Source organism: Poromitra crassiceps (assembly GCF_964638095.1).
Source record: "Poromitra crassiceps genome assembly, chromosome: 6".
NCBI lineage: Eukaryota > Metazoa > Chordata > Actinopteri > Beryciformes > Melamphaidae > Poromitra > Poromitra crassiceps.
In genome coordinates this window covers 4,081,890-4,094,989 of record NC_139627.1, presented here as the reverse complement: position 1 = coordinate 4,094,989, position 13,100 = coordinate 4,081,890, and the positions used below count along the sequence as shown (strand labels likewise).

Sequence of the window (13,100 nt, the reverse complement as noted above, 5' to 3'; positions counted from 1 at the left end):
TTTTTCGATTTTTTTTTTAGTTTTGGTCCGAGTGAAATGTTCTACGGTCTCTCCCGATTCTAAATATAGCTGAACCGTTTAGTTTGACCAAGTAAAACTATTTTTATAAGCATTTAATGAAATATCTATGGGAAAATAAATGGCGGAAGAAAATCTCTGGTACAGTGCTGAAGCAGGAAGTGACGTTCTACTCACATATTTTCAGATCGTACCAATCAATGAGGGCAAACAAGGTGGGTAAACGACTCACCTTGTATAGTTTATCCACCTCTATTTACTACTACACCACCCATGATTGTATTATATATGGAAGTCTTATTGGTTGTTGAATCTTTTTTTTATGTAGAGGTTTTTATTGTGTTTTCAGTGGATTCCTTGTTTATCACCACTGTTTGCCTTATAAGGTATTGTATCTTTACTAACTTTCCTGTAATGTGAGCCAAAGACACATTAGAAACCTACCTACAACTTGAACCTTATGTCTAGAAACACTAGACTGGACAGTGTGTATACAATTTAAACCACTATTATGACCAACCATAATTCACAGCCATTTCCAAGTCTTTACTTGAGAATGGCCCAAAAATCCAGCGATGGACATTTGTTTTGTTACGCTGCCCTCTTGTGGTACTAGAAGGTTTATACTCAAAGAACGCTGCCTCAATTACTACCAAATTATTCCCCCCTCAACTCACTTTCACAATGATGGCTCTTTGTATTGTCTCGATAACTACAATCATGCAATCAAGGCTCTTTTGGCTGATCAGTTGCATTCACCACTAGAGGGCCACTGAATGTTTTGTACCATAAATCATGTATGAAAGATATTTGATGCTTTAAAAGTAGATTTTGTTCTTGGATTATTATACTCTTTACAGTTAATGTTGGGTATTTTAAGGAACAGTATGTTTAAGCAATATTTTGATGATTTTTTATGTCCCTTGGGTAATGTCTCAAACACCACTGATATGGTGCCGAGTTACTAAAGGTTATGTATTTGATGACATCATAATATTACATTATAATTGCAGCAAATGCAGTTGTTGTGGAAGTATTATTTTTTCACTGAAGTGGCTCCTGGACTACGTTTCTTGATTGAGTTTAGAAAATCTGCTTCACCAATCATAGACCTCATGCTCAAAGCCCATGTCGTTCATGTGTAAGTAAGCCTTGTTACAGAGTGCGCAATCAGCTGCAATAAACTGACGTCTGACTCGGTCTGTCTGTCCCACTGTCCTTCTGTCATTCTGCCAGCTCAGCAAAAGATGCACGGACACCGGACAACATGTCCCCTCGCCTCAAAGAAAGACAGATCGCATCATCTTTAACACATTTTATTGACACACTCATTAAAAATGTTGCAGACATACAGATGTGAATAAACACAAAATAATTTCCATCGATTTTCATCTCAATTTCAAATGTAAACCCAACAAATACTTGGCATAATGGCAACAACAAAAACACTCAAATATCATTTCAGACTGTCAATGTACCAATGTACTATACATGAAGGCAACAGGCTACTCACGGTAGACGACACTTGGTGTGTAGGGACGCCTGGGAACAGACTGCTGACTGCTTTCCACTGAAACTCTGTATGGGGAAACATACAAACATGTCTTAAACTTTCATCTTAGCAGCAGTTAAAGGGACAGCTGCAAAATACATCTTTTTCCTCTCACCTGTAGTGCTATTTATCCATCTATATCGTTTCGTGTTAGTTGGCTGAGTTTTGGAGATATCGGCTGTAGAGATGGCTGCCTTCTCTCCAATACAATGGAACTGGATGAGCAGTTTCATGTAGGAACTATTTTCTTTTGACCGAACTACACCCGCTAGCTGCTAGCTAGTTCCTACAAAATAAAATAGTTTCCTACATGAAACTGCTCATAACAAGGTCAAATGGATTATCTTGACTAACCGGGTCATGATTTCTGGAAATAGACATTGCTGTTGAGTTTATCAAATGTATTTCTTTGGCACTTTGAGCACCACAAGCCGAGTGCCATCCAGTTCCATTGTATCGGAGAGAAGGCGGAAACTCTGCGGCCGATATCTCCAAAATTCAGGCAACTAACACAAAACGATATAGGTGGATAAATAGCACTGGAGGTGAGAGGGAAAATATGTATTTTGGATTTTAGGGTGAGCTGTCCCTTTAACAATGTTAAATGTTGATTCACTTACAATACTGTGTTGGTTGTACAAGTGTGAGATCAGAAAAGGCTTGTTTGGGAGATTAAAATTGGTTTTGTGCAACTAAAAGGGTGAATACTGATATAACGGTTTTATATTCAAATTAACTGCGCTGCAATTATCATAGGTACTATTAATCATTCATAGGTAGTATTAGTCAATTGATTGTGTTTTTTTATTGATACAAATGTTTTTTGTAGCTTACCTTCACCGATCATCAGAGTCAAACTGAATGATCCTTCTAACAGTAATGTGGAGGCAAAATAGACAATGACATAAAGATCTGTCAACTAGGCTGATCATCCACGGGAATAATCTACAAATGAAGAGTTTCAATCCATAATGAGATATCCACGAAATTGCACAAAATGCAGCAGATTATAAAATAGATCATGGTACTTTTAGAAAGGGTTATGATTTTTTCAAATTTACATATACATACACTTTGGAAATAAACCCGACTATAGTATAGTTTTATGAAATTGCAAAATGTCTTGTTTTAATACAAAAAGGTTGAACTGAGTATATTATGTCCAAACCATTTCATTTCACTTTGTCATCCAGGAACTTGTGTTACCTACGATTTCTAAGAAGTTCTCTGCTATATGTTGTTTGTTTTGTAAGAGTCTGTGTCTGGTTTGGTGGTTTTTTGCTGACATGGTGTAGAACTCATTTTGGAATCATGCACATTACCAAGGAATAGACAGCCGATCCAAAAGGGCTTCATAATAATCATGCAGCTTAGTTGTTGAGCGAAAGATTATATTTGCTGTGCACCTTACAGCTTTAGTCTAACTCTCTGTAATAGTCAAATAACAGTGGCACGTGTACAGTACATACACATACTGTATATACAGTATACTGGGACCAGGCTGAAAGGCATACTGGTATCAGTGAGGTCCAGGCTGCCTGTTCCATTCATTTACACAAGCTATGTTTGACCAGCTAACCGCCGTCATCTGATGGGATTTATATGAGGAGGACTGGGGCTTCTTAAGTCTCAAATTAAATTGGAGATGGAACCATTTTATTAACCAGGGTTCCTACACATTTTCCATTAAAAAAATTCCATACTTTTCCAGACTAAAATTTCCAGAATTCTCCGTCTGTATTTTTAGGCTGAACGGTGACACGATACTGTATATATATGTCTGTACATGTCTTTTCTACAAGTGGGCTAAATGTTCAGTTGTAAGTCAAAGTGTGTAAGTCTCACATGTGAGATGTAGGGCTGGGTGATATGGAAAATTTGCTTTTCATCATCAATTTAGACATCAGAAATGTGTCATGATATTAAAATATCTTCATATCATCACAATATGATTCCACTTAAAGATGACGAACGATCATATTGAATTATTGCCCAGCCCTAGGTTTAGGTAAGGTAAGTAAAACAACGGTTAGGTTTATAGGCAACAAAGCAACTTGGTTTGGGTCAGGATTTGAAACGGGTCGGCCACTCTCACCCCTTCTCCCTAGTGCAACTTTGACCCATTTAAACCTCGGACTGTTCCATCAATACCATTGGGGGGGGGTCACCGCGAGGCGACCTCCAGACGCTACTTCAGCATATTACCTTTCACGTCGCAATGTATTTTGACTCCCCGGGAGTGTTACATTCTGATGCCATGATAAAACACTTGCTTGTATTATCAATTCATCTCGTCTAAATTCAGAATTTGATTATTTAGAAAAATGTATAGTCAGATAGTCACAATAGACAATAGTCTGGAAACGAATATTTTTCCATACGCTCTTTTCCTTTTTCCATACTTTTCCAGAACTGGAAAATACTCAAATCAAATTCCATACTTGCATAGGAACCCTGATAAAGTTGCGGTTGTTATCATGTGTGGTCATCACCTACTGCAAAGGAGACATTAGTGCCAGAACCTAAGGGTGTCATTTTCACCTTCATATAATCGAGTTTAGGATATTTCACTTTAGTTTTATTCTAATGCTTTACCCAGTGATGCTTGATGCGATAAGAAATAATCTACATCTGTCTTTTAGTTGTTTCATCTAAAAGCCACTTAATCTATGACTAAATTGGCTATATTATAAAGGAATGTGACACGCACAAGGGAATAGCAATGACTTCCAGCTGTGAAAGGTTCTTCCTAGTGGCCTAGAACGGTCCAGTCTATAGGACTGAACTGTCTCCCACAGCCAGGAACAGGAGAGAGATCTGTCTCCTTATCCAGTTGTCGGTACAGTACAGCAGCACAGAGTCGACAAACTCAGGCATCTCCAGATTGTACATGACATCACAATTGAATTTGACCAATTTAGTTTCTGGTTTTGGAGTTAACTATTGAATTAGTGCCCCCCCCCCCTAAGCCAGGGGTTTTCACAGTGGGAGGTGGGCCTCCCCAGGTGGGCTCCAAGCAGTTTCAGGCGAGGAGGCTCAGTGAATGGAAGTAAAAAATAAAAAATAGTTATCAAAAGGAGATCACATAGAATAGCCTAAATGTGTGTGATTTGGTTAGAGATACAGTAGTTTTGTGGGATTTTACCGTTTCTCCAACTTTTTTAATGTATTTTGGTGTAGCCAGAAATATGTCAAACAGCAATATCAGGCTATCTTGGCACAACTGTTGAGTGTTTATGGGACCAAATAACATAAGCATGATCCCATAGGCATCCAAGAATTGAGCGAGGGGGGGGGGGGTGCCTTTTCCCAACCTTTGTCTGGGGGGGTATCCAATAGTCTAATTGTACGAAGATGCCAAATTCTGAGGGTCTGACAATATGCATAGTCTGAATACATTCCTCTCCATCTATACCGCTGTGTAAAGCACTTCAACCATTATAAATATCTAATTTTCTTTACAGCAATATCACAATATAGGTAAACATTTGTCTAGTTTTAAGAACAAAGCCTCTGCAGCTACATATCTTCAAATTAATTACAAAATTATACGGCACTTAAAAATTTTCATTAACAAAGCTTCATTTATCACTATTTGAACGTTGTGTTGATTCCTATTGAGCTGGCAGCGGCTAAAGCAACAACCTGATTGTAGGCAGTGGATTGTGGCGTTATCGTTGATTTTTTTTTTTTTTTTTGCAGTTTTATCCGTGGAAATATCCTTGTTGGTGATAATAAGACAGCTTAAGACGAGAGAATGGCATCTTGCATTAACTATGGCAAAGCATGTGGTGCTGACACTGTATACTTACCTTATCTGCCTAAGCCACCGATACAGACCTGGCAGGTCCAGAGCCTCCTGCTCTGTCTACAGCACTTAGCACAGTGAAACCAGCTCCATCCAGGATTTTGGGGGTGTGCGTTTGAGTGTGATGCTGTGTCAGGTGGTGGTTGACTGTGCGAGGAGAAGGCAGGTTGCTCCCTGGTCCTGAAGATGGCAATGTTTCTCCAGCGAGGCGAGGCATCCTTTTCCAGCACAGGAAGGACACCGCATTCGTTTTCAACACTAATACGACTAAGAGGGATGGTAGTAGGAGATGGGGAAACTTTGTTCCTATGTAAAAGGGGCTTAACTGATCAAAAAGGGCATATTAAAGTCAAAATAAACAGGTCTTGAAGAAGAAGTGGTGGACACTGGGGGGGGGGGGGGGGGGGGATCTGCAGTGTGGATTCCTTCCCTTCCTTCCACCAGCATCAAAACGTTGTTTTTTCCCCCTTCCTTTTCGGGTTGCATCTCCATGTTGGGCGCAGAACCTCCAGGCTGATGCTGGAAACAAATGGCCAAGGTTTTCATGCAGCTTCAACAGAGTAAACATCTTCCCTCATCTCCTCAAGGTTCAGGTCAGAGGTCAACACCACGACGACGACGACGACGCAAAACGCGACGGTGGCAAACAATATTCCTAGCTGAGAGTCGGGGGGGCCGATCCTCTTCCCTGAGCACAAACATCATCACGTCAAATCAAATCATAAAGTGGGCCGAGTATTTCTAAAAAGACACAAAGAGGTTCAACTCGGTGATGTTCGACAGCCACAATCTCCCAAGTGGAGCGTGTGAGCGGCCGGTGATGATGGGCTTCCTTCAGCTCCTATTCAGAAGCAGGAACAAAGCACGCGTTAAGCGTAATGGTGTCGAGGGGGCCTGTGTGATGACAAGACAACAGGATAGAGGCATGTGCTGTTGTTTGCTCCGGGCCCTGGCCTCCCCCAGACCGTTAAGGCCCCCCGTGCCCCTCTGTCACCGTTTCACACGGCAAACTCGGGACACTGGTTGTGAACACGGGGCAGTGGAGGCTCCTCGGTTCCTGCCCAGGTGTTCACAATGTGCCGAGAGAGGAACAGGGTAAACAGGGGATTCGTGTACGGGTTAATTTATGGTGGGCAACTCAGGAGGTCAGAAAAGGCCTGTAAGCAAACAGCGATCCTCACATGAACCAGGGAAGGGGGTCTCTCTCCTTACTGGTTCTACACAAATTGCAAACAGATGAATGAGCTCCCTTTTCCCGCGTGCAGAAACAACAATTCAAGTGACAACTCCTTTTCGAAAACACAATTAAGGAAGCTCGTGTCTTCAATTCACTTCCACCGAAGAAACAGGTTTCCCTTCAAATGAAACAATTTATTGATATTGGAGGTCACATGAGTGCCACAAATGCACTTCGCAGGTATGTGAACAGCTTCGCATGTGGGGCTCTACGGGATTTTTCCACTCCCGTGAGATCAGGTGTACAATGCTCAATTCTCCATCTTTTTTTTTTTTTTAAACAGAAGTCATCATCACAGGTGCAGACGGGCTACACAACTTTAACGGCTGCCTCAATCAGTGAAGACTCACAAACAACTAGTCGCCTTCTCTGTCGAGGGGTTTTTTGAGCCCCGCGCTCTCGTCTCCTCCGGAGTCCAACGTTGACGTGGGGGGCGGGTCAGGTTCACACATACAACCATCTTTCCACATATTGATTTTTTTTTCAATACACGTTTAAAAAACCAAACTAAGCAAATGATAATTCAGTGTGCGCCACTATTGCATGACAAACCTACAATGGCATCAACAAAAACACTGTAAGTAGGCCTTCAGAATATGTTGGGAGTAAAATACTGTCCAATTTTAGACATCTAAAATTCCGATTCAAACAGAAACTGTTGAAAGTTGTTTGAAATTTGTAAAATTACACAGACCTACTTACTGAACAAATAGCAAGTATTCATTACTTAGTACGAACATTTCACTAATATGCAGATACTGAAGGGTTATTCCTGGTAGACCTACTGGTTTCAAAGCAAAAAAAAAAAAAAAACAGACCGGCAAATATCAACACAAAATTCTTAAAGGAACACTCTGCCCATTTTCAACCAGCTTTGTATCATTAGAACATCAGTAGTATATCAGAAAACTGTAAACTGTTTTGAAGTCTGTCATTTAATTTGAGTTATTGAGTGTTAAAGTGTGGACATCACTGGTCCACACTAACTCAAATTAATAACTCATTAACTCAAATCAACTCTCAAACTAGATGAATGACTTCAAAACCATCATCTAGTTTGACAGTTTGAGAGTTGATTTGAGTTAATGAGTTATTAATTTGAGTTAGTGTGGACCAGTGATGTCACTGGTCCACACTTTAACACTCAATAACTGTCAAATTAAATGACAGACTTCAAAACCGTTTACAGTTTTCTGATATACTACTGATGTTCTAATGATACAAAGCTGGTTGAAAATGGGCAGTGTGTTCCTTTATGCCTTTTTATCCATTACTATTGAATGTTTTATATTGATATATTTATCACAATTACACAGCCATTGCTAGGGTAGGGATGCACGAAATAAAACACAAAGTAAAAAAATATGACAACTGGAAAAAAAAACATGTTAGTATTTCCTTTACTATGCTATATGTATTGTGTTATGGGCTGTTTACTGGGCAGTGTTCTCATATCTATTAGTATTCCACGTTCCACATAAAGTTGACATAATTCAGTGTTCCAATAACCAAGAAGAAGAACGCCTTCATAAAGTTTCACTCAAATCCAAACCATGAAGCTGAACATAACGCAACAACTTCTTCAACAGAATTCACAACATAGGTAAGTGAAATTGATAGGAACTAGGCTATTTAGAAACATTATCAAGGTTCTTTCTCCGGAGAGATTAGCTGTGTAACTGCAGTACCAAAGCATCCACTAAAAACACCTTCACATTAAAACGGCAAAATTCTAATATGTCATGCCTGCTGTATCCAGCTAACACGGTGACAGACTATAACGGTAATATTATTGCTCTGTCATTCAAAGCGTTTACCAGGGGATTTGTGGTTCCCTTGAAGAGACATCTAATGGATTACTGATTGTATAGAGCAGAATTTCTTGTTTATTATAAGACCAAACTTCCTAACTTTTGTAGATTTTTTTTGTAGTAGTGTAGAACTGAATGTTTGAAATAGGCTACTTTTTGCAAATGAAAATAAATAAATCATAGAGACTAGAGTGCCTTCTATACGATGTATCTGATGTTGACGTATCAACTTAATTTGTATTCCTTAAATATCCCTCGTACGGCACTGGCATTAAAATGGTGAGCAATTCATATATCCTAAAACACCTGTTACTTTAGTGAGAGGGCACTTGTTTTTCCTTTGAGTGGCTTACATGGGAACACAGAAACACCCAAACAGCCATACTCGTGTACCCCATAATGCAGAACACACAGCATGCAATAGTTATTGACATAGATCTTTTTTTTTTTTTTTTTTACATCGTTTGAAGTTAGTATTCAGATTTGTTTCTTCTTCTTGTTTTTTTTAAGATGCTCCACGAACTACAATCATGACCAGATAGTCCTCCTCTGTTTTGGCCAGAGCTTTGGCCGAGGAGTCGAGGAACTGCTGGGAGAAATCGCAGGGAGGGAAAGCGTGAAGGACGCCCGCGTTGTCTTTATCCCTGCTGCCTCCCACGGGCAGGCTGATGACGCCGGCCGCCTGCTTTTGCTTTAGGTAGGACACCAGGTTGCGGAGCGGCCGCTGGGTCGAGGCCGCCGGGTCCGACGACGACACCTCCTCCGTGCTGCCGGGCACCGCCAGCAGGATGGCGTAGCCCCCGGGACCGGCCGCCTTGATGCGACGCGAGACCTCGTCGAGCTTGGGCTGGTCCAGACGGAGGCGCTGGGTGATCTTCAGCTCGCCCACCTGCCTCCCCGTCCCCGCGCCGTCCACGAGCAGGTCGCTGGCCACGCTGTGGTCGCCCTGCAGCAGGTGCATGTTGGCCGGGAAGTTGCTGTTCTTCAGCAGCAGCATGCCGTGCCAGGCCAGGCCGAGCTTGGCGCCGTCCGGCTTGGACAACTGGTTGCCTTTAGAGCTGCTCTCGGAGCGCTCTCTCTTGGCCGGGCCTTTGCTGCTGCCGTCGGCCGCCTTGCGCTTACGCTCCCCCGCTGCTGCGGAAACCCCGCCGCTCGAGGGCCCCCGTTCAGAGAGGCTCTGGCTTTTGAGTCTCCGTTCGACGGCGCCTCGCTCCAGGCTGCCACGACGTTCTCGCGCCGGAGAGGGTCTCTCGCCCCGCAGGGGGCGCTCTGAGTCACTGAAGCGCCCTCCTTCTCTGCTGCTGCCCCCGGGACTGCCGTCCGGGGAGGCGCGCCGACGCCTGACTGTCCTCTCGGTGCTGTCGGGGGAGCACTCGAGATGGCGCCCGTCCTCCATGACGCGTCGCTTGCGCACAGGTTCTCGGCCCTGCAGCTCACGCTCCAGAGACCAGGGTTCCCTCGGACGCCGCTCGCGCTCCAAGTGCTCCAGAGGCTCAAACGGCGAGGCGCGTACCCGGTCGCGGATAGCGGGGCTGGTCCACTCTGCGCCGGGAAACAGCTCTCTCTCTCTGAAGTGAAGCGGCGGCGGAGTCCTTTCCCTGACCCTCAGACGTTCGGGCGTCGCCCGGTGGACAAACGACTCGGCCACCATGTCAAACGGCGGCAGCGGGAGCGGCTGCAAGAACTGCTGCTGGTAGCGGTGGTCCGTGTCCGCAAAGTCCACTCGCAGTCTCCTCTCCGGACCCCCCAGCGGGAAGCCGCGCATGTGGGTGCACGCTGCCTGTGCCGCGTCCAAGCTTTCATACTGGATGTAGGCCCAAGTGTCGCCCTTTCTGTAGTCAATGGTCCTTATAGTGCCAAAGCGATCAAACTCTCTGGCCAGTGCAGCTAAAGGGACCCAGAGTCCAAGTCCACCGACCCATAGGCGTGTGGTGGGAGTCGCTTTACCGTATCCTATCTTTATTTGGTTGCGGCCCACTACTTTGCCAGACATAGTGAGCTTGGCACGGTGGGCCATGTCAAGGTTCTCAAATTTAAGAAATCCATATGTGCTGGTTTGTTTGTTTGTGGGTCTCTTGATGTCCACTTCTGTTATAACCCCAAACCTGTCAAAAGCCCTCCTCAGGTCCGCCTCTGTAACGGTTATGTCCAGGTTGCCCAAAAACAACGTCCTATTGGCTCTTTGGTCATCTTCTGGAGATATAAAATCCTCCTCGCGAAAGGCTGCTCGCTCTGCGATGAAAGCTGGACGCGCCCGGCTGGCCTCGAAGAGGGCGAACTCCCTGTCCCGCTCCAGGTCTCTGGGCAGGGGGGGCGGCGGAGGAGGAGGGAGCCGCCCCAGGGCCAGCTGCTGCAGCCGGTAGTCTCTGTAGCCCAGCCCGGTGGGCGAGAGGGGTCTCTGCGTGTGCAAATGTCTGTGGCCTGGAGCCGCTGCGCCGTACGGGTCTCCTCTCTCCACGGGCGAGCGGCTTCTCCTCCGGTTCACGTACACGGCCTCGATCTTCAGAGGCCGGTCGTACAGCACCAGCCTCCCCCGGGCGTGCTTGGCGGCCCGGGCGTCCTCCGGCTTCCTGAAGTTCACAAAGGCTATCCGCTCGTCGTTGCTGCGGCTAATTTTCACGCTCACGTCTCCGAATTTTTTGAATTCGTGAAAGAGTCCGTCTTCTATGTCTTCGTCGCTCAGCTGAGTGCCCAGCTCGCTGATTTTCAGGGTTTTGTACTCACTTTCGGTGTTCGGCGGCGGCTGAGCACGCTGCTGGTCCCCCCCGGCGGCCCGTGAATTGGTCCGCGGCGTGGCCAGATCTAATGTCAGGCTCAGGTTGTGGTTTTTACCCAGCGAGCTAGCGGCGGCGGCGGCAGCCTGGTAACTGTGGTTAGTCCCGGTTCGGCTGTGCCCTTCGAACTCTCTGTCCCTCTTTTCACCGAGCAAACTCCTTCTCGTTGAGCCGCCGCCGTCACTTTTAGTCGAGCTGCTATTCCCATTATTACTCCCACTGGAAACCGAGATAGCCCCCATTTTCTTGCTGGTCGGGTGGCATCCTCCCCTGTCTCGGATATCGTCCAAGGCCCGGGAGCGTTTTTTAATCGGCGACCGTTCTTTTCCTTTCATCTCAGTCCACACCGAACCGACCCTGGCGACGCTTAGGGGGTTTCTTGCTGTTATTTCTGCAGATAATTGCAGGAAATATTAGAAAAGAAGAGTGGATTTATTTACTGACCCTGCGGCAAAACAACAACAGTCGCCATTTTGTCAAGAGAATAACGCGATGGCCCGCCTCTTCGATCTGATTGGGAGAAAAAGTGGGTGGGAAACTTTGCAGTGCACGTCAATCATCTAGCCGACGACTGTACAGCTGAGTACAAGGTACAGTTTTACTATAGTTTAAAACGATTGTTCTAAATAAATGACTAGTTAACTAACACACACACACACACACACACACACACACACACACACACACACACATATATATATATATATATATATATATATATATATATATATATATATATATATATATATATATATATATATATATATATGATGATCATTAATGATCATATAATAGCCTACATGTTTGTAAGACTTGATGCCACTTCTGAGTTTTGTCTGAGTCTTGTGAATTTCTAATATAATTTCACTTATTTTGGTGCCAGTTTGACTATGCTGAGTCTGACAGTGTGGAAAGAAGACCAAAATTGGATATTTTGAGTCTGTGTTACCCCTTTTTGAATTGAACTATACAAGTTTGGACTATGGCGTGGGCTGACTATATAGATCTATTGAACAGATGAAACAATTAGCTACATTCTGAGCCAAGTGGAGGCGTCAGAAGGCGAGTCTACAGTTTCACAAGAGGGAATACAAAAATGGAAATTGTTGAGAGAATGTGGAAAAGACAAAATATTAAAGATACACAATAGGAAAATATAATACTTCCTGGGGGAAATGAGTGATAACCATTGACAAGAGAGATTTCAACAGAACAAGTCTACACATTGCCAGAAGGTGGCAGTGTTTGTTCAGTAACACAGAAGGTTTGAGCACCCAATGACCTTGCAAACAGAAAGGTTAAGTCAAGCTACTAATTCTCATGTCTCTCAGTTGTCACCCCTTCTTCACATAAATTGTCCTAATTTTGCTTTGTAAAGGTGAAAAGTAACAAAGTAATGAATACACCTCTAATTAAAGTAATAAATAGTGTAGGCTAAAAAAAAAGTGTAGGCCTATTTAGTGTAGGCCTATTTGGGTAGTGTATTTGGGTAGATTTTTAAGCAATTTTTTATTTTTCCCTCTCTCTCTTAGTAGCTTTGAGTAGACAGCTACTTTGGCACTTGCCAAAGCATGGCTCTGAGATGAGTTCGGAGTGAGAACGTGTTGTGTGAGCAGAATGGCGTTTGTCACATTACATTAAAACAAGTTAAACACATTTGACTGTTTTTATTTGGCTACTCCTGACTTTTTATTTAGAGTTATTTTCTCCACAAGCACTCTTACTCCTGCTTGAATGCAATTTAGCTGAAATAGTAACACATGTAGTTGTGTTAAATACTTCTGTTTCCACCTCTGGATATTTGTCAAAATGTTTTTGTACATGCTATAGGCTACAGCATACATGCAAATTGAATGTGGCACGTCTTATTTTCTTCTAGGTGATGAACTGCCAAATGAAG

General features: G+C 43.7%; 1 protein-coding gene across 1 annotated transcript; it reads right to left on the bottom strand.

The window, feature by feature from the left end:
* Nucleotides 1-7,830: 7,830 nt before the first annotated feature.
* LOC310778900 (RNA-binding protein 15-like) lies at nucleotides 7,831-11,654 on the bottom strand. The gene has a single exon (XM_083639365.1). It carries the CDS (start codon nucleotides 11,533-11,535, stop codon nucleotides 8,932-8,934), a length of 2,604 nt encoding a protein of 867 aa, XP_083495491.1. The 5' UTR covers nucleotides 11,536-11,654; the 3' UTR covers nucleotides 7,831-8,931.
* Nucleotides 11,655-13,100: the final 1,446 nt, after the last annotated feature.